This window comes from Aquarana catesbeiana, linkage group LG12, assembly GCF_042186555.1.
Source record: "Aquarana catesbeiana isolate 2022-GZ linkage group LG12, ASM4218655v1, whole genome shotgun sequence".
Classification (NCBI taxonomy): domain Eukaryota; kingdom Metazoa; phylum Chordata; class Amphibia; order Anura; family Ranidae; genus Aquarana; species Aquarana catesbeiana.
In genome coordinates, this window is record NC_133335.1 from 21,330,911 (window position 1) to 21,354,110 (window position 23,200).

Sequence of the window (23,200 nt, forward strand, 5' to 3'; positions counted from 1 at the left end):
GTTAGGGGGACTGGACTGTGGCCAGTGGGAGTAGAAAATGCTCTGGCTTTGGTGGGAGTAAAAAGAATTAGGCTGGGTTCACACTGCAGACGGATGCGGCTGATATAGCAGGGGTCCGGTGCGTCCCTGTTATCCTTTTCTGGCCCGCATCAGACCCCTGTGCAATCTGCTCCGCAGCCGCTCCGGAGATGTGTGAAGCGGCTCCATTGAGAGCCGGTCACAATCTCCTGTCATGCGAATTGGATGCGGTGAAATCCGAATCCAATTTGCATAAGTGTGAACCCAGCCTCACACGATTTTTGTCAGTGGGAGGAATAGTGCCTCAAAATTGGTGTCAGTGGGAGGAATAGTGGCCTCATAATTGGTGTCAGTGGGAGAAATAGTGGCCCATAACTGGTGTCAGTGGGAGGAATAGTGGCCCATAACTGGTGTCAGTGGGAGGAATAGTGGCCCATAACCGGTGTCAGTGGGAGGAATAGTGGCCCATAATCGGTGTCAGTGGGGGGAATAGTGCCTTGTATCAGTGGAAGGACAAGTGCTTCAAGGGCCGCATAAAGGCAAGCAAAGGGCCACATCTGGCCCGCAATCCACAGTTTGGAAACCCCTGCTTTGGAGAAACAGGGCACAAGCCAATGGAAAATGCTGTGTAAAATGAACACTGCATTCTATCTGTCAGAGCAATGTAGCAGAACATCGTGTATGCATGCAGTGGGTGTAGGTACTGTATATCTACAGTCTATGTCAGTGACTATATAATATGGGTCGTGTACTATAAGTTTGCAGATCACCCCCTATCAGTCATGGAATGAGCATGTGGACAGGTTTGCTACAAGTATGGCTCTGAAGACTGGGGAAGTAGGCTCCCCATGGAACATATTTTTTTTAGGTGTGGGCATAGACACCATTATATATACTAGATCTAAACATAAATATATATACATATATATATAATATATATATATATATATACACACACACACACACACACAAGAGACAATATATATACACACAGGAGACACTCTAGGACAGTGATGGAAAACCTTGGCACCCCAGATGTTTTGGAACTATATTTCCCATAATGGTCAACTACTCTGCAGAGTGCATGAGCATCATGGGAAATGTAGTTCGAAAACATCTGGGGTGCCAAGGTTCACCATCACAGCTCTAGGATAACATTTACCAGGGGGTCCTTGAATAAGGGTGAAGGGCTGAGTCAAGGCTTTGCGTACAGCTCCTGTCTGACTTTCATTGAGTGGACGGGGTCTCTCTGGGATGGTAAATAACTTCTGAGTTTTAAACTTTTTGTTCATGTCTGTAAGAAAAAACAGAGCAATTGTAAAGAGAAACAGACACAGATCTATATTCTGATACTGAGAATCCAACAAAGGAAGTGGAAAGTCATCGGATCAACAAATAATAATACTATGTTATGGGGGAACCCGGAATAACAAAAACTCCCCCTATCAGGGGATCAGCAAATTAGAGCATGCTTTGCTGGGGTTTTTTGCCTTCCTTTGGATCAAATGTGGGTGTAGATTTGTGTATATGGGATTGTATTTTTTTTTTTGGTTGAAATTGATGGACTTGTGTCTTTTTTTCAACCCGACTAACTATGTAACTATATATGCTGTAATAATCCTAGTGATAGATTGCATCATTTTTAACTTTGCCTATAGCTAAAAGCTACAGCCAGATCTGTTCTCACCAATCCAAGGCTAGAGGTGAGTGGTGCTGTAATTTCTTCAAGAAATCTGCTTTAAGTTTGTTGAATGCTATAGTTGCTGAATCTATCGCTTTTCAAAATAGAAAGTATTAGCTAAGAAAGAAAATGTATCTTTAGGACCTCACCATAGGACCACCATTTTGTTCTGCTACCTCTCCAATATATCAGTTCTGATCACAAATTCAGCTCCGCCCTGTTCTGAGTCCTACAGTATATCCCTAGGGCAGTGATGGCGAACCTTGGCACCCCAGATGTTCTGGAACTACATTTCCCATGATGCTCAACTACACTACAGAGTGCATGAGCATCATGGGAAATGTAGTTCCAAAACATCTTTGGTGCCAAGGTTCTCCATCACTGCCCTTGGCTAATCTCTGATGATTATTCATACTGTCCTCTTCCCAATTCTACAATATAAAGCAGTAGACCAGTCTTCCTCCCACCTCCGTCAAACTTATTTCAAGCATTTCTCTCTTTTAATTTTGATGATTATGGCTTATAGCTAGTGAAAACGCAAAATTCAGTATCTCAGAAAATTAGAATATTACATAGTTACATAGTACAGTAGATGAGGTCGAAAAATGACACAAGTCCTTCAAGTCCAACCTATGTGTGTGATTATATATCAGTATTACATTGTATATCCCTGTATGTTGCGGTCGTTCAGGTGATTATCTAATAGTTTCTTGAAACTATCGATGATCCCCGCTGAGACCACCGCCTGTGGAAGGGAATTCCATATCCTTGCCGCTCTTACAGTAAAGAACCCTCTACGTAGTTTAAAGTTAAACCTCTTTTCTTCTAATTTTAATGAGTGGCCACGTGTCTTGTTAAATTCCCTTCCGTGAAAAAGTTTTATCCCTATTGTGGGGTCACCAGTATGGTATTTGTATATTGAAATCATATCCCAAGCATCTCTCTCTAAAGAAAGAATAAGTTCAGTGCTCGCAACCTTTCCTCATAACTAATATCCTCCAGACCCTTTATTAGCTTTGTTGCCCTTTTTTGTACTCACTCCATTTCCAGTAATCCTTCCTGAGGACTGGTGCCCAGAACTGGACAGCATACTCCAGGTGCGGCCGGACCAGAGTCTTGTAGAGCGGTAGAATTATTGTTTTATCACTGGAATTAATCCCCTTTTTAATGCATGCCAATATTCAATTACATAAAGACCAATAAAAAAAAAGGATTTTTAATACAGAAATGTTGGCTTACTGAAAAGTATGTCCATGTACAGTATAGTATGCACCCGATACTTGGTTGGGGCTCCTTTTGCATGAATTACTGCATCAATGCGGCGTGGCATGGATGCAATCAGCCTGTGGTATTGCTGAGGTGTTATGGAAGTCCAGGTTGCTTTGATAGTTGCCCTCAGCTCATCTGCATTGTTGGGTCTGGTGTCTCTCATCTTCCTCTTGACAATACCCCATAGATTCTCTATGGGGTTTAGGTCGAGCGAGTTTGCCGGCTAATCAAGCACAATGATACCATGATCATTAAATCAGGTATTGGTACTTTTGGCAGTGTGGGCAGGTGCCAAGTCCTGTTGGAAAATGAAATCAGCATATCCATAAAGCTGGTCAGCAGAGGGAAGCATGAAGTGCTCTAGAATTTCCTAGTAGGGGGCTGCGCTGACTTTGGACTTGATAAAACACAGTGGACCAACTCCAGCAGAGGACATGGCTCCCCAAAGCATTACTGATTGTGGAAACTTCACACTGGATCTCATGCAACTTGGATTCTGCGCCTCTCCACTCTTCCTCCAGACTCTGGGACCTTGATTTCCAAATGAAATGCAATCATCCGAAAAGAGGACTTTGGACCACTGAGCAACAGTCCTTTTTCTCCTTAGCCCAGGTAAGGCGCTTCTGACATTGTCTCTGGTTCAGGAGTGGCTTGATACAAGGATTTCAACAGTTGTAGCCCATGTCCAGGATATGTCTGTGTGGTGACTCTTGAAGCACTGACACTAGCCCTAGTCCACTCCTTGTGAATACCCCCCATATTCTTGAATGGCCTTTGCTTCACAATCCTCTCAAGGCTGTGGTTATCCCTGTTGCTTGTGCACCTTTTTCTACCACACTTTTTCCTTCCACTCAACTTTCCATTATTATGCTTGGAAACAGCACTCTGTGAACAGCCAGCTTCTTTAAAAATGACCTTTTGTGGCTTAAATTCCTTGTGGAGGGTGTCAATAACTGTCTTCTGGACAACTGTCAAGTCAGTGGTCCTCCCCATGATTGCGTAACCTACTGAATCAGACCATTTAAAGGCTCAGGAAACCTTTACAGGTGGTTTTGAGTTTATTAGCTGATTAGAGTGTGACACCATGGGGTTTATTTACTAAAGCTAGAGAGTGCAAAATGACCGTATTTATCAGCGTATAACACGCACATTCATTTTAAGAGGGAAGTTTTAGGAAAAAAAACTTAAATTTTAAATAAGGAACTTTGAAGCAAAATAAGGGTCAGTGCCCATCTGCAGCCTCACCATTGCCATCAATGCAGCAGCCTCACCATTTCCATGAATGCAGCAGCCTCACCATTGCTATCAGTGTAGCCTGATTGATGCCCATCTGTAGCCTAGAGGGGACAGGGAGGGAGGCGGGACGAGCGCCGACATATTACATACAGTGAGAATCTCCTATGATAGACAGAACACTGGTCCAATGGTGGCCCAGGAGACGGGACTTCCTATTACAGAGGCCGCCAAGTAAACAGGAGATTCTCACTGTATGTAATCTGACGGAGCTCGTCCCGCCCCCCTCCCTGTCCCTTCCGAGGCAGCAAAAATTGAAGTATCGGCGTATAACACGCACACGCTATTTGCACCCGATTTTCAGGGTGAAAAAGTGCATGTTATACGCCAATAAACACAGTAGTTAAATTTCTGCATAGAAACCAATCAGCTTCTAACCTCAGTTTGTTCAATTAAGCTTTGGCAATAATATTTGAAAGCTGACTGGTTTCTATGCAGAATTGTGACTAATTTTGCACTCTCTAGCTTTAGTAAATAAACCCCCATGAGTCTACAATATTGAACTATTTCACAATATACTAATTTTCTGAGATACTGAACGTTGGGTTTTCACTAGCTGTACACACGAGCGGAATTTCCATCGGAAAAATCTTGGATGGTTTTTCTGACGGAATTCCTGCTCAAGCTTGGCCTTGCATACACACGGTCACACAAAAGTTCTCTGAACTTTCGACCGCCAAGAACGCGGTGACGTACAACACTACGACGAGCCAAGAAAACGAAGTTCAACGCTTCCGAGCATGCTTCAAATTGTTTCAGAGCATGCGTGATTTTTTGCGCGTCCGGATTGCATACAGGCGAACGCATTTTCAGAAAAAAAAAAGAAAAATAGAGAACCTGCTCACAATCTCTTGCTGGCTGGAATTCGGCCAGCAAAAGTCCGATGGAGCATACACACGGTCGCAATTTCCGACCAAAAGCTCACATCGGACTTTTGCTGGCAGAATTTCCGCTTGTGTGTACGGGGCATTAGCCATAATCATCAAAATTAAAAGAAAGAAATTCCCTAATTATATCACTGTGTGTGTAATGATTCTATATAATATATGACTTTCACTTTTTAAATTGAATTACTAAAATAAATTAACTTTTTGATGATATTCTAATTTTTTTCAGATGCCCCTGTAAGTTCCTAGGCTCTGTGCATTTGTGAATGATTCTCACCTTTTATTTATTTAACTGAGTTTGATGTACTTCACTTGTGCTGTCTTTATATCTGGCATTGTATTGTATCGCATTGTATGAGAGTACTCATAGTTACGTACCTACGTCAGGAACCTGCTTTCCGAGCACAATACTCTTTGTGAGTTCTGATGCTTTATTCAGGTCGCGAACAGCCCTTTCCTTCCGTCTGAGAAGAAAATCAAGACAAATAAATAAAAGATGGATGAATGAATGGACACGGACAGGTAGATAATCGAGAAATGAAAAATAGCGACAAAGCATGTCCAATTTTAGCAGGTCATAGAACAAGCAGATGTTTTACCGAGTAATAGGTGTAATAGGAAATTAAACATCTACCCAGTCCTCATTTGTGGGTGTACTGTGGTGAAGCACTGTCAATCCAATGTGCTGATACATGTCAACAGCTGCAGATCCTGTCAGCCTGTCATTGCTTAGTACAGGCTGAGCGGTCACAGCTGTCCGCGACCGAAGGTCAGCCCAGCCTCAAGGAGCGGCTGATTCTTGCTGCTGTCCGGCTCCGTCTGTGTTTATTAATCTGTGTAAAGGAGGCTTAAAGTGGTTGTAAATCCTCCCTCCTGACTTTTAACTATAGAGGGGTAGCAGTTATTGTTTCACAGAGCCAATATCTAAATATACGAATACAAAGAGAGAGGGGGTTCCCCTTGGGTAGGACTTTAGCAACATTTGAATAGGGGTCACAATCAATTAAATAGAAAAATAGTCATATATTTATTTAGAAAATACAAACATGTATCATGGAGTGTACATATCAACCATAACTGATATCGCAAGTACCGTATATACTCGAGTATAAGCCGAGTTTTCTCAGCACATTTTTTTGTGCTAAAAAGTGCCCCCCTCGGGGCTTATACTTGAGTCAGGCACTTTTCTGGTGCAAAGAATGACATTTTTAGAACCAACTTTGGGGCCTCGTATCTCGGGACCACTTGCTGCTAGGAACCCCAAGTTTGGTGTGCAAACCCAGTGGAACTAGCGCTACAACATATTCAAAGCTGGGGTTCCTAGCACCAAGTGGCCCCGAGATATGGGGCCCCAAATTCAGTTCGGAAAATGTCATTCTCTGCTGCAGAAAAGTGCTCGACATTTTCCAAACTGACTTTGGAGCCCTGTATCTCTAGGCCACTTGGTGCTAGGAACCCCAGCTTTGGATATGTCGTAGTGCTAGTTTCACTGGGTTTGCACACCAAATTTGGGGTTTGCACTAAGTGGCCCCAAGATACGGGGGCCCCAAATTCGGTCAACTGTGTCCATCTGCAGCAATTTCCTTTCGGACCCTTTGTGTCCAGAGACCCCAAATTTTGGCTGCAGCTAGGGGGCAACTAGGAACCCTTAACTATCGAGTTTGAAGTTCGGGGGACCTATGGCTGCAAATGGGCACAGTGAGGCTGCAAATGGGCATTGTTGACCCTCTTTTCCACTTACAGTAGCTGCACATTTCTCACCCTCGGCTTATACTCGAGTCAAGAAGTTTTCCCAGTTTTTTGTGGTAAAATTAGGTGCCTCGGCTTATATTCAGGTCGACTTATACTCGAGTATATACGGTAGTCAAAATGCACGGTAATTGAATTAGATCCTTTACCCAACGCATTTCGGAGTCTACAAGAGATAATCCTTCTTCAGGGGTAGAAACTCTATAAAGTACAAACAGTCAAATGCCTATACATGTCATCAACAAACGGTATAATATTGCAGAAAACTGTCAAATACACAACTTACATGTACAATTGTACATGTACTGTGTCTCTTTCTCTCTTTTTTTCTACTTTTCCTTTTTCATCATAGGATCTGTTTCATGGGCCTCAGCTGGTCCTTTTTCATGTCCCACGTGCGTTGAGCCCTTTTGATGATTTTTTGGGCTTGTTACTATAGAATTTTATATACTGATTCTCCAAAGGGCGATGGCGGTCTCCTGTGGCCACTGTGTTGCTTTTGACGCTGTTTTGAATTTTATGGAGTGCGCTATAAGCATCTGATTTTTGCAATTGTAAGTTGTGTATTTGACAGTTTTCTATAATATTATACCATTTATTGATGGCATGTATAGGCTATTGACTGTTTGTACTTACTTTATAGAGTTTCTATATCCTATCTACCCTGAGGAAGGAGTATCTTTTGTAGACTCCGAAACGCGTCGGGTGAAGGCTCTAATTCAATTACCATCCATTTCCACTACTTGCGATATCAGTTATGGTTGATGTGTACACTCCATGATACATGTTTTTATCCTTGTATTTTCTAAATAAATATATGATTGTTTTTCTATTTAATTGATTGTGACTCCTATTCAGGTGCCGCTAAAGTCCTACCCAAGGGGAACCCCTCTCTCTTTGGACTTTTAACTATAGGTAAGCCTAGAATAAGGCTTACCTATAGGTAGTGGAAAACGTACTGACGACACGCGGCTCCGGGCAGTCACAGAGCCAGAGTCTGCAGCCCCCCGAAGGAAGAGGGGTGAAGATGGACACAGCCTGCACAGGGGACAGCGATGGAATCGTTTGCAGGTAAGTGTCACATAATAAGCTAGTATGCGATGCATTCTAGCCCATTATGCTTTTAATTTGCAGGCTTTGCAGGGAGCAAAAGTGGAAGTAAAACCCATCAGGGTTTACTCCCTCTTTTAATGTAATAACAAAGCAGGTGCACAGGAATGGGTTGGCAACAGTGATGAGACCTGACTTCGCAGCTTATATTGTGATCTTTGAGGATGAATTACTCCGCAATGTCTGCATCTACAGAGGTCAGTAAGGGCTTGTTTTAAAGCTTGTAAATAATATGTGCACATTCCTTAGCAGCTAATCACCAGGCCTAAACCCTGTAGTATGGCAAAATGGGTGAGATCCTCAACTTTATATAAGTTGTGACACAATCCAACACATAGTTTACAATGTTAGGACTGTGGAGGAATGGAGCAGCGGGGGGTGGTGGTGGCACTGAGAAGGAGAGTACTAAAAAGGCAGAATGAGTCTCTTTAAACACTTCAGCCCCGGAAGGATTTACCCTCTTAATGACCAGGCCATTTTTTGCGATACAGCACTACGTCGCGGTTGCGCGGTTGTGCGACGCTGTACCCAAACAAAATTGATGTCCCTTTTTCCCACAAATAGAGCTTTCTTTTGGTGGTATTTGATCCCCCCCTGTTCTGCTATAATATATATCCAAAAAAATATATATATAAAAAAACTAATTTATGCATCAGTTTAGGCCAATATGTATTCTGCTACATATTTTTGGTAAAAAAAAAAACAAAAAAACGCAATAAGCGTATATTGATTGGTTTTCGCAAAAGTTATTGCGTTTACAAAATAGGGGAAAGATTAAGGAACTTTTAATTTTTTTTTTATTGTTTTTCCTGGCAATGGTGGCGATCTGCGATTTCTAGCGGGACTGTGACATTGCAGCGGACACATCTGACCCTAAGTGACACTTTTTGGTGACCAGTGACACCAATAAAGTGATCAGTGCTATAAAAATTGCACTAATCACTGTATAAATGGCACTGGCAGGGAAGGGGGTTAAGTGTTCCCTAGGACTGACTGATCACTAGGAACAGCAGATCTCTCTCCTCCCCTGTCAGAACAGGGATCTGTTTATTTACATTGACAGATCCCCGCTCTGGCTCTCTTTCCCGCGATCGCAGGTGGGCGCCGGAGATCGAGTCCGCCAGATTCGCGGGCGAGCTCCGGGGGCGGGTGCGCGCGCGCAAAAGCTAGTGCACGGATCGCCGTACCAGTATGGCGGTTCGCGCAGGGGAGCGAACCTGCTGCAGTATAACTGCGGCGGCTGGTTGGGAAGTGGTTAATAAAGGTGCATGCTACCAGTATGAGCAAGCCTCAACAACCAACTGCAAATTTAATCCTGTATCCTAATGTGACAAAACTAAGGACTCATTGTTGGGGTTGTTACATCCTCGATACCGATATGAGACATATACACATACAGATACAGAGTAAGGCAAGACATAAGAGACATAAAATATAGTTGATACAATAAAAATGATAAAGAAATAAATACGTAAGAGGCAGATATACAGAAAGGTAGATAATCGTAATGCTTACATATCCGGCAATAGCTTAGGTATGATCTCCATGGTAAAGGGGTCTGTAGATCTCAAAGCTTTCTCAGGAACTTCATGCATATTACACTGGTGTAACTTAAAGTCCACATCACCACCTTTCTCTTTCATGATGAAACTTGTGGATTCTGTTAGGCCATGGGCCACCCATGTGTAGCTCTGCAAATCAAAAGGGTTTTGTGTCTTTTCTGCTGGCAGCCCTTCCAACCGCACGCACAGGTAGCAATTTTGGAAGTCCATCTCCAGGTCACACTCTTTGATAAGTAGAGGGGTCAAGGTAAAGGTGCCCTTTAGTCCCACAGATTGCTTGGAACCTCCTTCTCGCATCCAATTGATGGGCACATCTCTCAGTATTATAGATGCCCCCTCCTTCACAGCACACTCTGCTGCTTCCATGGCGCACAGTGGCAGCCACACATTTTGATACTCTTTTACATTGCGGTAGGTTTTAAGAGGCGCTCGGTTTGCCAATTTGGAGAAGCACTCAATGGGCCGAGATGTATGCTCCAAACAAAGATGGATTCCTGGGGCCAGAGTGCAAAGCTGGAGACTTGGGCTTGGCAAACCCCGTTCTGTAACAGTGCAAAATTGTATAGGAAGAGATTCCCCAGCCCGTAGTTCAAGAGATATTTCTATATAATGCCCACATTTGCTGCGAGTCACAAAGCTCATCTGGTCAGATTTCTCTCTACCATACTTTAAGGATGCTAAAGCTTCTTCTGGTTGTCCTTGACCTATGGCTTTTATTGCTTCATGCCAGGCATAGGGATTAAATGAGACTATGTCTTTCCTAGCTAGATTGCTCAGAGGTTCATCCTTGTAATTATTGTAGGAGTACACACGACGTCTCCATGTCAAAAGTAAGCCATTTTCAGTAGGTTCTGGCTGCTTCTCTGGCTGAAGATGGCAGTAATCCAGCTTCATTGGGCTGGTAAGGGAGTCTCCATCTAATGGAAAAATTGCCTTCAAACTTCGATTCCTAACATCAATTGTCATGACCACTGCAATCTTTTGCTGTACTACTTTGCGTAATGACAAAGCGAACTTTAGCGAATGCGCTTTCTTCTCATATGATGATTCACGTTTAACTTTCCTGTTAAAGTCAAGGCACAGCAAGTCCATGTTCTTGGGAGAAATCCTGAAGGCTATATCTGGGTTACCTGTAAGGATCCCTTGGAGCAATCTTTGCACCACAATGTCTATGTACCGTCGGAGAGGTGATGAGGCCCACGTGTAGTCATCAACTTGAAGGGAGTAATGGCCATTGGCATTTGGAGTGCCAGAACGAGTGAAATAAGAGCGACCAAGCTGACTTCTAAATTCCCGAACTGCATAGCTCAGTTCTGGATGCAGGTCATCTGTGGAGAGAAGGTCTGTAATTTTGGAATGGCTGGTTGCTGGATCCTGCAGCTGATTCCATACCGAGGCTAACATGGTAAATTTTTGCTCAGATGATGGCTTTGGTAATTCAGTTTCCGCCAACAGATGATGTGACAAATAAGCAGATAAAGGTAAAACGTGTTCAAATTTTCTCCTCATCTCCTCAATTTTCTGAAGGCTTATACCATTTTGGCATCGTAGTGGTGTTAGATTCATAAATTCATCTGTGTTTGTCAAATAATCTGCCGCCCAACTGTTGTACATGATCATGAGCTCCTCGATCATCATTCGGGCATCCCGGGATCCTGGCATACAACCTTCGTCAGGCTGCTTGTAATTGGCAGTTTTCTCTAAGCGGAAGGCTCGGTGGATTTTTGCAAAGTGTTCTGTAATACAAAGACAACCCTCTATGCTAACAAATGTCCGTGGCCTATCACGTTCATCTTCCAGAATGGAATTGGCTTCCTCGTATGACAGCTGACGGTCAGAGCAGATTACAGAGCGGCAAAAGTGACCACTCACAATTTGATCAGTTTTTTTCTCCACTAGTACAAAAAAGGAGATTGCCATCCGGTCACAATGTGGTTTCAAACTGCAAAGGTCAGAGCACAGCTTGTGCGGCAACATGTGCACTGGCTCATTCCCAGGGGAATAAAAGGTGACACCTCTTCTTTGTGCTTCACTGTCTAAGTCACCACCTTGAGGAACTACAGCAGCAAGGTCTGTGATGTGAATGCCAATCTCATAGTATTCACCTTGTTCTTGCACAGAGATGGCATCATCTAAATCTTTGGCATTGGAAGGATCCACGGTGAAGGTTACAATTTTTCTGCAATCTTTTCTGTCTTTTGTCTTTAGAGTTGCTGGTAGATTATTGGCTTCTTCTAAAGCCTTTTTGGGATACTCATCACTATGTTCAATCCCATATTCCAAGTCTAATATCTCTAGTCCATTTTCCAAGGTCAAATTCTGTGGGAAAACTTGAGTTACAATCCCCAAAGGGTAGTAGAAACCCTCCCGCCATCGGACCACCTGTACCAGAAAAATAGTATTTCGTCTCATTTCCTGTGTTACCTTCTCAAACCCTAGAGTAGCTACACGACCATTCCGATATTCACGGATTGGAATAAAGTTTGGCTTTTCTTTAAATTTTGGACAGTAAATCTTAGTGACAGTTCGGTCAACAGGGACCATGATGTTAGAGTCATAAGTATCCATGTAGCAAACAAACCTCCGAATTTCTTCACCCGCATTAAGGACCCCAACAACTTTTCCTTTGTCTGGTTGGACATTTGGGAACAACTCAACAACAACCTGATCGCCACTAAATCCTATACTACAGTTCTCCCGTCCATGAATAGCAATATGACGGGGTACAGGGTCATCAAGGGTTACTGCATAGCCACGGTCGAAATCTTCCTTGACCAAGTGACATTTTTTGTATATGTTGGGTTGCATTATCAGGTATTGTTCAAGTGTGTGTGTGGGAAAGTTTGTATATTTGTCTACATCCTTTTTGGAACTAACCGTTGGTCTCATTTCCAACATTCCTTCCGCAGACACAGTAACACATGCCTCATTTTTACTGTCTAACAGTTCTTGGAGGATAGCATCTTCCGCATTGATATCCACATCGGTTGTCCAAGAATCACTGTCTTCCTCAGTATCTTCTTCTTCCTCCTGTTGCTTCCAAGCTTGCAGATCAGAAGCCATCTGCTTTATCCCCTCCACGCTAAGGTCTGGTGGATTGGCACTGCCGGACTCCAGACACTCCCGCAAGTAGCTTCTCCAGATACGACTACAAGCTCCAAAAGAACATAAGGCCACTACATCTCCAACTACAATGACCTGGGCACGGGCACGTGTTAGGATGGTGTTTAGGATTCGTGGATCACAGAAAAAGTCCAGACTGAAAGTGGAATAAGTGGGAGGTTGAGCTGGGAGGCTGTCAACTGATCGCACGGTACTTAGAATGATGACAAAGAACTCTTGACCTGCAAAGTAAATGATAAGAGCTAGACTTGTGAAGAAGAACCATCAAGACAATAATTACCGTACATGTGATGAATTTGTCTGAAAGTGATGGATGTGGTCTATTTGGCTGTAAGACTTTAAAACGGTATTAAACTCAAAACCAAAAATATAATACAATATATTGCAGCTTACAGATCAGTAGATGTATTTTGTTTATGTTTTTTTTTTTTAGGATTTTCCCCCCCTGCTTTCATCTGGTGATCTGGCCAGTAACACATCTCTTGTATTAATTAAAGTGTCCCATTCTGGATGGAGGAGTGTTAGATGTACTAGCAGATTTAGATACTCTAACAAACTGAAGCTAAATTTTAACACTTTTTAAACAGCAACAGTTTTGTTCCTTTTTGGAATAAAGGTTTTACATAAATATATAAAAGCTGACCATTGTATGCAACCCTGTGACTTTTATATGGTTTGCTTCAACTCTCATCTTGCTACATCTGCAGGACAGCTTGGTCTGTTTAAAAATTAAAGAAAGAAAAACTAAAAAAGGAACTAATGCAGCTATCATCTCTAAGAATTGGTGAACTGCAATAAAATAAATGTTTGCTTATGCATTTAAACATTTAAGGACCGAGCCTCTTTCTGAGATTTGTTGATTACAAGTTAAAAACATTTTTTTTGCTAGAAAATGACTTAGAACCCCCAAACATTATACATTTTTTTTCTAACACCCTAGAGAATAAAAATGGCGGTCATTGCAATACTTTCTGGCACTAAAGTGGGATGAAAATTTGTTGGGGGGGGCTATGTGCAGCTTTCAGCATTGTCAATTTTGATTCACAAGCCGTTGGCTTGTCACTTAGCACCTGGTCACACCTTGTTCTGCCCTCTGTTCCTTGAGTGACAGCACTGTTGCTGAAAACCTCCCAAAGTGAGCAAGGGCGGGCTCTCCGGGTGATGTCATTGGATGGCCACGCCCCATGGCTATTTAAGGGATGCCAGACAGCGGGCGACAACACAACGGAGGAAGACAGCCACAGAAGAAGAGCAGCTTTTTTTTAATACAGTGGGTATCCGGCGGCGAGGAAGAAGAGAGCAGTGGGAGAAGATAGCACAAGAAGACAGATCGGGGAGGAGACGGCATCGGGAGAAGACGGCACCGGGCGAAGATGGCCCCGGGAGAGATGGTGGCTGAAGAGACGGCAGTGGGAGAAAATGGCACCGGGAGAGATGGCGGTGGGAGAAGATGGCAGCGGGAGAGACGGCGGCGGGAGAAGACAGCGGCGGGAGTAGATGACACCGGGAGAAGACGGCACCGGGAGAAGATGGCACCGGGAGAGATTGTAGCCGGTGAGACGGCAGCGGGAGAAGGTGGCATCGGGAGAGACGGCGGTGGGAGAAGACAGCAGCGGGAGAGACAGCGGCGGGAGAAGACGGCGGCGGGAGAAGGCGGCACCAGGGGAGGTGATGGTGGGAGAAGACGGCATCGGGAGAAGGTGGCTCAGAGCTATTTTTTAATAAAGAACTTGTCAAAAAACGGCTCTTGTTTTTTTTAACATTTCACTGCTTTTTGAGGTGAATGGGTAGAGGTACGATGTGGGGGGTGGGATCTGGGGGCTTCCAGGTTCTGATAAGCCCCCCCGCCCACAGACCCCAGCAGCCACCAGTTAGGGTTGTTGGGAAGAGGCCCTTGTACCCATCAACATGGGCAAGGGCATGTGGCCTTATATGGTTCAGGAGGGGGGGGGGGCTCGCTCGTCCCCTCCCTTTCCCCATTTCCTGACCTGCTGGGGTACATGCTCGGAAAAGGGTTAGGTGTGGATTTTGGGGGGGGGACTCTATGCCTTTTAAAACATTTTTTTGACGTGGGGGGGGGCCTGGAATGGACCTGGGGGGGGGACCCCACGCCAATTTTTAAAAAAATCTTTTACAATCAGCTGTCAGCAGGGAACCCCGTTGACAGCTGATAACTCATTGGTTGTTAAGGACGAGGCAGCCGGCTTCCTGGCCCCCTGCTTAGCAACTAGCTATATACAGCATTAAAATAAAAAACGCAAAATGCAAAACACATCAAAAATCGCATCATAAACACAACACTTGCATTTCTGGTGCAATTCCATTGAAATCTATTACCCGCAAAACGCGGGAAAAAAGTTCCAGACCCTTTCCAAAAATGCCGCAAATCTCATAGATGTGAACTTGTACCATGGAAACTAAGTTTAATGGACTGTAGTGCGTTTCTGCAAACTTCAAAACGCACTAAAAAACACATAGATGTGAACCTAGGGTTAGGAAGGGTAAAGGAAGCTTTTATGCTTACTTTATGAGGTTTGTGTATCACATGCTGCTGTGACTGATGGGAGAAGACTCCGACAACACCCAGAGCATTGGTGTCAGTGGGGTGACGTCACTGCTCTGGGAATTCCTTACCATTTTCGGCTTTTGCAACAGCTGCCCAGGACCCAGAGATGTGCGGTCATTTTACAGCTAGGCAACATTGAAATTTTTTTTATTTTCCCTTCTTAATATTGCATAAGGGGTACTACATTAGCAAAGGCAGAGGGAAGTCAGCATTTAAACCACGAGTTGCAGGAAAGAAACATAGTTTGCCGCAGGCAATAATTACATGCCGAAAATCCGACATGCCGGTACCCAAGTCGATTAATGGATTGACCTGGGTACAATTGGCCTGCCTATAGATTGTTCAAATCTTGATTGGTCCCTGTTGAACTAGCTGAATTTCAAATCATGTATGGCCGGCTTAAGTGCCATAAAGAATATCTACTTTAGGGAACATCTCCTTGGCGTTTACAATAAAACAGTTTGCATGCAGCATAAGGTCTCAGTAAAAAAAACAAAAAAAAACAACTAAAAAGGTGGTACTGGGGCTCACCGATAATGTTGTCATAGTTGTTCACAATGACATGAGACAGTCTTACTTTGCGTAGCTCTTGACGTATGAGTACCACCTGCAGAGGATGAGAGGAGAGGTTTAACTATAAACACATACAGGTATATCCGGCTTCAAAATTATTTTAGGAATCTTATATGCACCAACTTTTATCTCCCTGTCCTAAACTGTGCTATTATTAAATAAAATTAAAAGTAGAACTGAAGACAAAATGTTTTTTTATTTTTTTCATTTTGAATAAAGTAAGAGACGGTTATAATAACCCCTGTCAGCTTTTTCTGCCATCTGTTGGGGAGATTTCCCTTCACTTCCTGTCCGGTAGCCACAATGGGAAGTGACAGGAAATCCCTCCAAAGTAAAGGAAATCCTTTGTAGTCATCAAGGTCACCAGAGCTGGTGCACCCATTGGAAGATTTCCCCTATATTCCTGTTCTGCTGACTACTCACTTGGGATTTCCTTTCACTTTTGGGATTAATGATCACCAAGATAAAGAGGATGAATCTCCCTAATGGGAACACAGACAGCAATATAAATTATTATTACTACTTGTATAGTGCTGTCAATTTACGCAGCGCTTTACATATACATTGTACATTCACATCAGTCCCTACCCTCAAGGAACCTACAATCTAACGTCCCTAACTCACATTCATATCCTAGACAGAAGCCAATTAACCTACCAGCATGTCTTTGGAGTGTGGGAGGAAACCGGAGTACCCGGAGGAAACCCACGCACGCACAGGGAGAACATGCAAACTCCAGGCAGGTAGTGTCATGGTTGGGGTTTGAACCAGCGACCCTTTTTACTGCTGGGCAAGTGTGCTACCCACTACACCACTGTGCCACCCATTAATCTGTCAGGTATTCTAATCCCTTTCCGCTCTATCCAAAAATAAAAATAAAGTTTTTGCCTATTTATACTTTAAAGTGTAGGCAACCATTTTTTGGGGGTAGTTTTGGGTAGAGTACATGCTTAAAGTGATTGTAAGGGTTCGTTTCTTTTAAAAAAAAAAAAATAACAAACATGTCATACCTCCAGTGTGCAGCTCGTTTTGCACAGAGTGACCCCGAACCTCATCTTCTGGGGTCCCCCGGTGGCTCTCGCAGCTCCTCCCCACATCAGATAACCCCCTAGGAGAAGTGCTCTCCTGAGGGGGTTACCTTGCGGGTGCGCTCCCGAGTCCAGCATTTGCGTCCATAGACACGAATGCCGGACTCGGCCCCGTCCCCTGGCGCGCTTGTCATTGGATTTGATTGACAGCAGCGGGAGCCAATGGCTGCGCTGCTATCAATCTATCCAATCTAGAGCCAGGACCTCGTGGAGAGAGGGAGAGCGCGTCTCTGCCAACAAAATTACGGGGGTCAGGTAAGTAAAACTGGGGGGCTAGGGGGCCGGTCACTGCCAGGTGTTTTTTCAACTTAATGCATAGGATACATTTGGCAACACTTGTGATGTAGGAAGAATATTTATTTGTGGGCCATGACTGAACTTTTCAGAATGCTGTGCCACATTTAAGTGTTTGAGGATTGGTAGTGCAGCACATATTTATTTTATTTTGGCATGCTATGTACTTGTTGGGAGCTTTAGTCATTCAATAAGATCAGTGCCTGTGGGTACGATGTATCAGCATACAAATGGTTAACAAGTTGCAGCCTGACTGTTTAGAAGAGGTTTCTTTGCCATGCAGCCACCCCCTGTTGAAAAGTTGGAAGGACGAAACGCGTCAAGGTGTTGCTACACAGCAACTGGAAGTGACGTCAGATGGCGACCCAGAAGTGACGCACCGGATGTGACGAAGTAGAGGACCAGGTGAGGCGCCGATAACTTGGCCTGTATACCGCACTACTGGAGCTTCAATTAATTGAATTGGGAGTTGTTGGTTGTGCTTTCTTTTATATGCTTGTTAGTAAGTTCAATTTTAAATAGTGTTTATGTAGTATCATGCTATGGAAGTTCCCTCTTTTTCTTTTTTGTAAACTATTAACCTCTTTTTTTTTATTATATTGTTGTGGAGTGATATACTGTAAGGAGAAGTCATTGGAGGTTTATGCCTCCGAAGAAGGGTGACTGATTCCACATTAACAAAAGCGCTGCATGCCAATCATTGTTATGAGAGCCATGTCGAGTTGTTGAATGCCTGACTAGAAGGGTGTGGATGTGTACAGTATACACGTGGTGATCCAAGGTGTCACTTGGTGGGGGAGAAGATAAAATAAGTGAATAGTATGGACATTACTTATGAACTTCTTTCTTTATTGATATCACCATTTCACGTTTGTTGACACTGGATGTGATGGAGGTGACTGTGTAGTGATTAACTTCCGTTACTTTACTTTTTTTGGGTTTTGATTGATCACAGCACCTCCTCAAACTCAGATTGATATTTTGATTTGATATATGGGAATTTTTTTTTAAATCTTTTAGGTGTCAGCAGTTGATCTGAGTTTGTATGTTGTATTATATTTTTTTTTTCCATGGATACACGGAGTAAGGGCTATCTTTGTGGTACAGAGCTCATTTGTTTGTGTATTTTACACTGTATAATATATAATAGATAACGAGTTGTGTTAATCTGTGTGTTTTATATGTGTCTGAAGTTCAACTTTAACACAGTACCATAAGACCGCTACAGTACCATAAGACCGGTGTTCATATCAACTGAACACATGGACCATGAACAAAGGATAGGTGGATGGTGCCTGTTCAAAATAAAAAAACGGGTAAAATAAAGTTGGTATGGATAGGTTACAAATGTGATTCAAGAGAAAGAGTTTGAAAGATCCTGGAAAAAAAATTAGCTCGGAATTATGAAGGTCTTTCAGAGTTGTGAAATTATGAGCATGGGAAAAAAAAGTACTCAAAAGATCAATAAACATTGGATCCTTAGTTATAGTGACTGGGAATATTTGGAAAATGTTTTACCTGAGAACCATGGGACACCACGCAAATTTTGCTCCCGTTCACCTTCCCCCAATTCTGTGGCCAACGTTGAAGAACATCTTTGACGGTCTCCACCACCTGCTGCGCTTCCAACACATTTATCCATGAATTGCCTTCAGCAGAACACTGACCATGCACATGGAACAGGGCCAGGGCCTGGCATCCCGGAGGAGGTTCCATTGGTTGGACTGCACAAGCCTCAATAGCATCATCACGTCCAACATAAAAGCAACGGGACACAAAGGAGGTAATGGCGGGTACAGAGCGGTAGTTCTGGTGGAAGACAATGCGGCTGTTCTTAGCTGCTGGGCAGTCTTTACTCTGATAATGGGTGAAAAGCCGAGTGAGTAGGGTGTGCTCTTCCACATTGGTCCTGTGGAAGAACCTTGGGGTCTCCTGCATGTGGTCTCCAGCCACCACCACCCGTGTCTTGTGGTTCATTAATGCTAATGGTATGAGAGCTTCACTCTCCATCATTTGTGCTGCCTCATCCAGTAATATATGAGTGAAATAACCTCTGGGTACATCTAGGTCCCTGGCCGTTACAGCGGTTGTCACAACGATGCGGTGCTTGTCCAGGAGACCCTTGGTGGGCTTAACAAAGCAAGACTGGTCATCTGTGAGGGCACAGTAGAGTAAAGTGATGGGTGTTGTCCTGTTGACAGGACTCAAGGTGTACTTCAATCGTAGTGGAGTAGCTTCTGGGTGACCAGATTTCACATATGGATCAAAATGTTCTTCTATATAGAGATCAGCAGCACTAGGGGGAAGAAAAAAATGTATGCTGAGCTAAAATGAGAGAAATGTATGCGGAAACAAAAATGCGAGGGAGGGGCATTTTGTTTTATAGTAAGGGAAGGGGAGAGAGAGGTGCCAGACCACCAATAGAGCAGCAAGATTTTATTCATATAAAATGTATAAAAACAATGGTAATGAACTCACAAGCTTCAGTGTGAAACAGGTATAGAATTAGTTCAATATGGAGCTGTCAGTAGTGTTAATAGTCCCTGACTGGAGCCACTGGGATCATGGAGAGGCAGTAGATGCCGTGGATAAGATCCAGAGAAGCTGTCAGAGAGCCACCGCAGGAACCTCCGAAGAACTGTCAGATGGAACTGTCAAAAGCCTGGGTGCTAGTAGCCAATCAGGAACTGTTTCAGAGGCAAAACCACGCCGTTGATGAAGGAAGAGGCCGATGAAGGAGGAGTGGTTTTTCCTCTGAAATGGTTCCTGATTGGCCACTACCACCAAGGCTTTTGACAGCTCCATCTGACAGTTCTTCTGAGGTTCCTGCGGCGGCTCTCTGACAGCTTCTCTGGATCTTATCCCCGGCATCTACTGCCTCTCCATGATCCCAGCGGCTCCAGTCGGGACTAGTAACACTACTGATGGCTTCACATTGAGCTAATTCTAGGCCTGTTTTACATTGAAGCTTGTGAGAGCATTACTATTGTTATTTCTGTTGGTTAACATAACCCCCTCATCCAATTTTGATTGCACAGATTCAGTTCTGATTTTTAGCTAGTGAAGTGCTGATTTTTTTTTTTTAAATATTTTAAAGTTGCACTTCTGTTTGACAAAAACTTAATATTCTTGTAAAAAAACCTTTACGGGATTTACGGGTAAATCTGTGTCTGTAGTGCATGTACAAAAACCTTAATACGATAAATAATAACATGTTATTAGATTTTTACTCCAGGAGTTAGGAAATTTTTGAGAAATGCTTAAATAATGCATTACAATTTAACTAAACCCATTCCATTTTAGTCGACTAAAATTGTGCTGGAGATTTTAGTCGAATAACATACGACTAAAAGTAAAACAATTCAGATGACTAAAATACAACTAAAACAAAAATGACATTTTAGTCAGAAGACTATGACTAAAACTAAATTGAAATTTGATGTCAAAATCAACACCTATTAGTCTGAATTAAAGAGATGCTCTATGAAGTGATCCACGTAAAGAAATGACACTGCACATTAAGCAATAATGCTCGGAACTCAGCTTCTCGTTCTCTCCCTGAGGCTCAGTGTACAATCAGAATTAAATTGCTAGCATATAGACTCTTGTGCAATAAAGGCCTATCTGCCTGCATTTTTTTAAACAAGAAATTGTAAATTCTCTAGGTTTTTCACCTTACTGCATTCTATGCATTAACCTCCCTGGCTGTATTCCCGAATTTACAGTTTTAAGTGCAAATTTCAATATTTAGGCTAGCAATGTGATTTACAGAGGAAGTAAACCCTGATGGGTGTTACTTCCTCTTTGTTTCCCTGCAAAGGTAAAGCATAATGGGCCACTATGCATCTCATAGTAGCCCATTATGTGACACTTACCTGCAGGAGAAGCCCACGATGTCCCCGTCTTCCTCGCTAGTAGCGAGCGTCCATTCTTCACCCCTCATCCTTCCGGGGCCGCAAACTCCGGCTCTGTGACTGGCCGGAGTCGTGTGAAGCCGCATGACGTCACTCCCGCGCATGCGCGCGGGAGCTGCCTTTAACGGGTCATGCCTTTAACGGCATGACCCGAACTAGAAACGGCACTGTGTGCCCTTTCTAACTCCGGCACATGCGCAGGAGAAATCGCCCTATGGCGATTTGCAAATATCTCCTACACGATGCAAGCACCTACAGGTAAGTGATTTCAAGCACCTACAGGTAAGCCTTAATCTAGGCTTACCTGTAGGTTAAAGTGGTTGTAAAGGGTTTACAACCACTTTAAAGCGGAACTCCAGCTTTTAACCTTCCTGGTGGTATTCCTGAATGTGACTCGGGGGTTAAATTTCAGTACCATTAGCGGTAACCTCGAGCCACACTCGGGATTACATTGAAGAATCCTGGTCCTGGTTGCTTACCTTGTCACCAGGATCCTGCGATGTCCCCTCCGTTGTGTCTGCGGGCTCTGTCCTCCGCCCGATGCTCTGTGTGCCGGGCTCCGCTCCCTGCTCTGTTTCCTTCACTGTGTAAGATTACAGTGTACTGTATGTGTTATGTTTTTTGTACTTTTTGAATTTGCCGCCAAGCCCCCCCCCCCGTGCGTCACGTTTTTTAAAAGTCAGCAGCTACAAATACTGCAGCTGCTGACTTTTAAAATATGGACACTTACCTGTCCAGGGCGCCCACAATATCCTCACCCGAAGCCGTTCTGTCCCTCGGCTCTCGGGTGGAGGCGCCGCCATCTTCGGTAAGGGAATCAGGAAGTGTCTCTGCTGTCTTCTGAGACCTGTGTGTCTCCCAGAAGACAGCAGGGGGGATGGAAGAGGGGCCGGACATGGCGTAGATCACCGCGGAGCCTGCGGGTGATCTATCACCGGAAGTGGGAGCAAATACCTGGATTAGACAGGTATCTGCTCCCCCCTCCCTCCTGAAAGGTGCCAAATGTGACACCGGAGGGGGGGAGGAATCCGATCAGCGGAGGTTCCATTTTTGGGTGGAACTCCGCTTTAAGCTTTGACAATAAAAGAGCAGCACACTCCAGTTTTAGTAAATCTCCCGCTATGTGTCTAAACTTTATAGCTCAGCGTGTTTTTCCTCACCCAGTGACAGTGTTTATTTAAAAATGCATTTCTAAAACAACGTTGTTTAAGCTTAAAATTCATAAAACAATATTTTAAAAACTTTTAAAGCTAAAAATAAATTGTCTCTAATATACCGTTTGCTTACAGTCAGTACCTGTTGTTGTGAGTGCAGATCAGCACCCTGGTTCCGGCTTGTTTGATCACTTGCAGTGCAGCTTTGGCCATGGTTGAAGTTTTTCCAGTCCCGAAAGGGCCATAAATAACTAGTGGGGCCACAGGTTGTTTGCCCGTCACTCTTTCGGTTATGTAAGAGATTGCCATTTTTTGCTTGCTGTTGCCCCAGGACATCTGCTCTTCAGAGGTGGGCACGCAACACCTGCTTAGGTCCGGCAGCAATAGGGCCACATCTAAAAGGCGGTCTATGGCTTCGTGATACACACAGAATGGCAGCCGGTCAAGCTGGAATTGGATCTCCATTTTGACAGAGGATTCCGGATGAAGAGACAGCTCACGGCAGCACCGTTCTGGGATGCGGAGCACAACACTGCCATCTAATTCACTGCTGAGCTCCATGTGCACTTCATAGACTTTGTCTCCCTGCTGCAGACTGGGAGCCACCAAGGCAGTGGGCACGGACCTCTGTAGTAAATATCCTTCCTCTGTGTCTTTCGTCAGGCCCTTAGGAAGTGGCGCCTTTGCAAAAAGCTCCCCGTTTGAAGAGAACTTCATCTCACCATTCTGCAAGCTTAGCATCCTGGTCAAGGTCACATCAGCCTTCAGGTTTAACCTAGAGAATGCAAAGATGGTGGTCAGCTGAAGGTATTCAAGTGGAATTCCACCCAAACAATTCACTATTTTAGCATAGTGAAGGTTTTGTGATTACTCAAGATTTACACTCTCTTGCCACAACCAGAAAGATTAATCTGCAATT

The 23,200-nt window shown here is 43.8% G+C and overlaps 1 protein-coding gene across 2 annotated transcripts in view; it reads right to left on the minus strand.

Moving 5' to 3' along the window:
- HELZ2 (helicase with zinc finger 2) overlaps positions 1-23,200 on the minus strand; it is a 70,742-nt gene that overhangs the window by 26,920 nt on the left and 20,622 nt on the right. For both annotated transcript variants that reach the window (XR_012236839.1, XM_073607366.1), the window contains exons 6-11: positions 22,424-23,056; positions 18,732-19,509; positions 15,790-15,865; positions 9,523-12,913; positions 5,527-5,612; positions 1,181-1,312 (exon numbers count right to left, since the gene is read on the minus strand). Coding sequence is in view for 1 of the 2 variants with exons in the window: in XM_073607366.1 (XP_073463467.1) it covers positions 1,181-1,312; positions 5,527-5,612; positions 9,523-12,913; positions 15,790-15,865; positions 18,732-19,509; positions 22,424-23,056 (5,096 nt within the window). In the remaining variant the exon portion in view is untranslated. The remainder of the gene's footprint in view (positions 1-1,180; positions 1,313-5,526; positions 5,613-9,522; positions 12,914-15,789; positions 15,866-18,731; positions 19,510-22,423; positions 23,057-23,200) is intronic.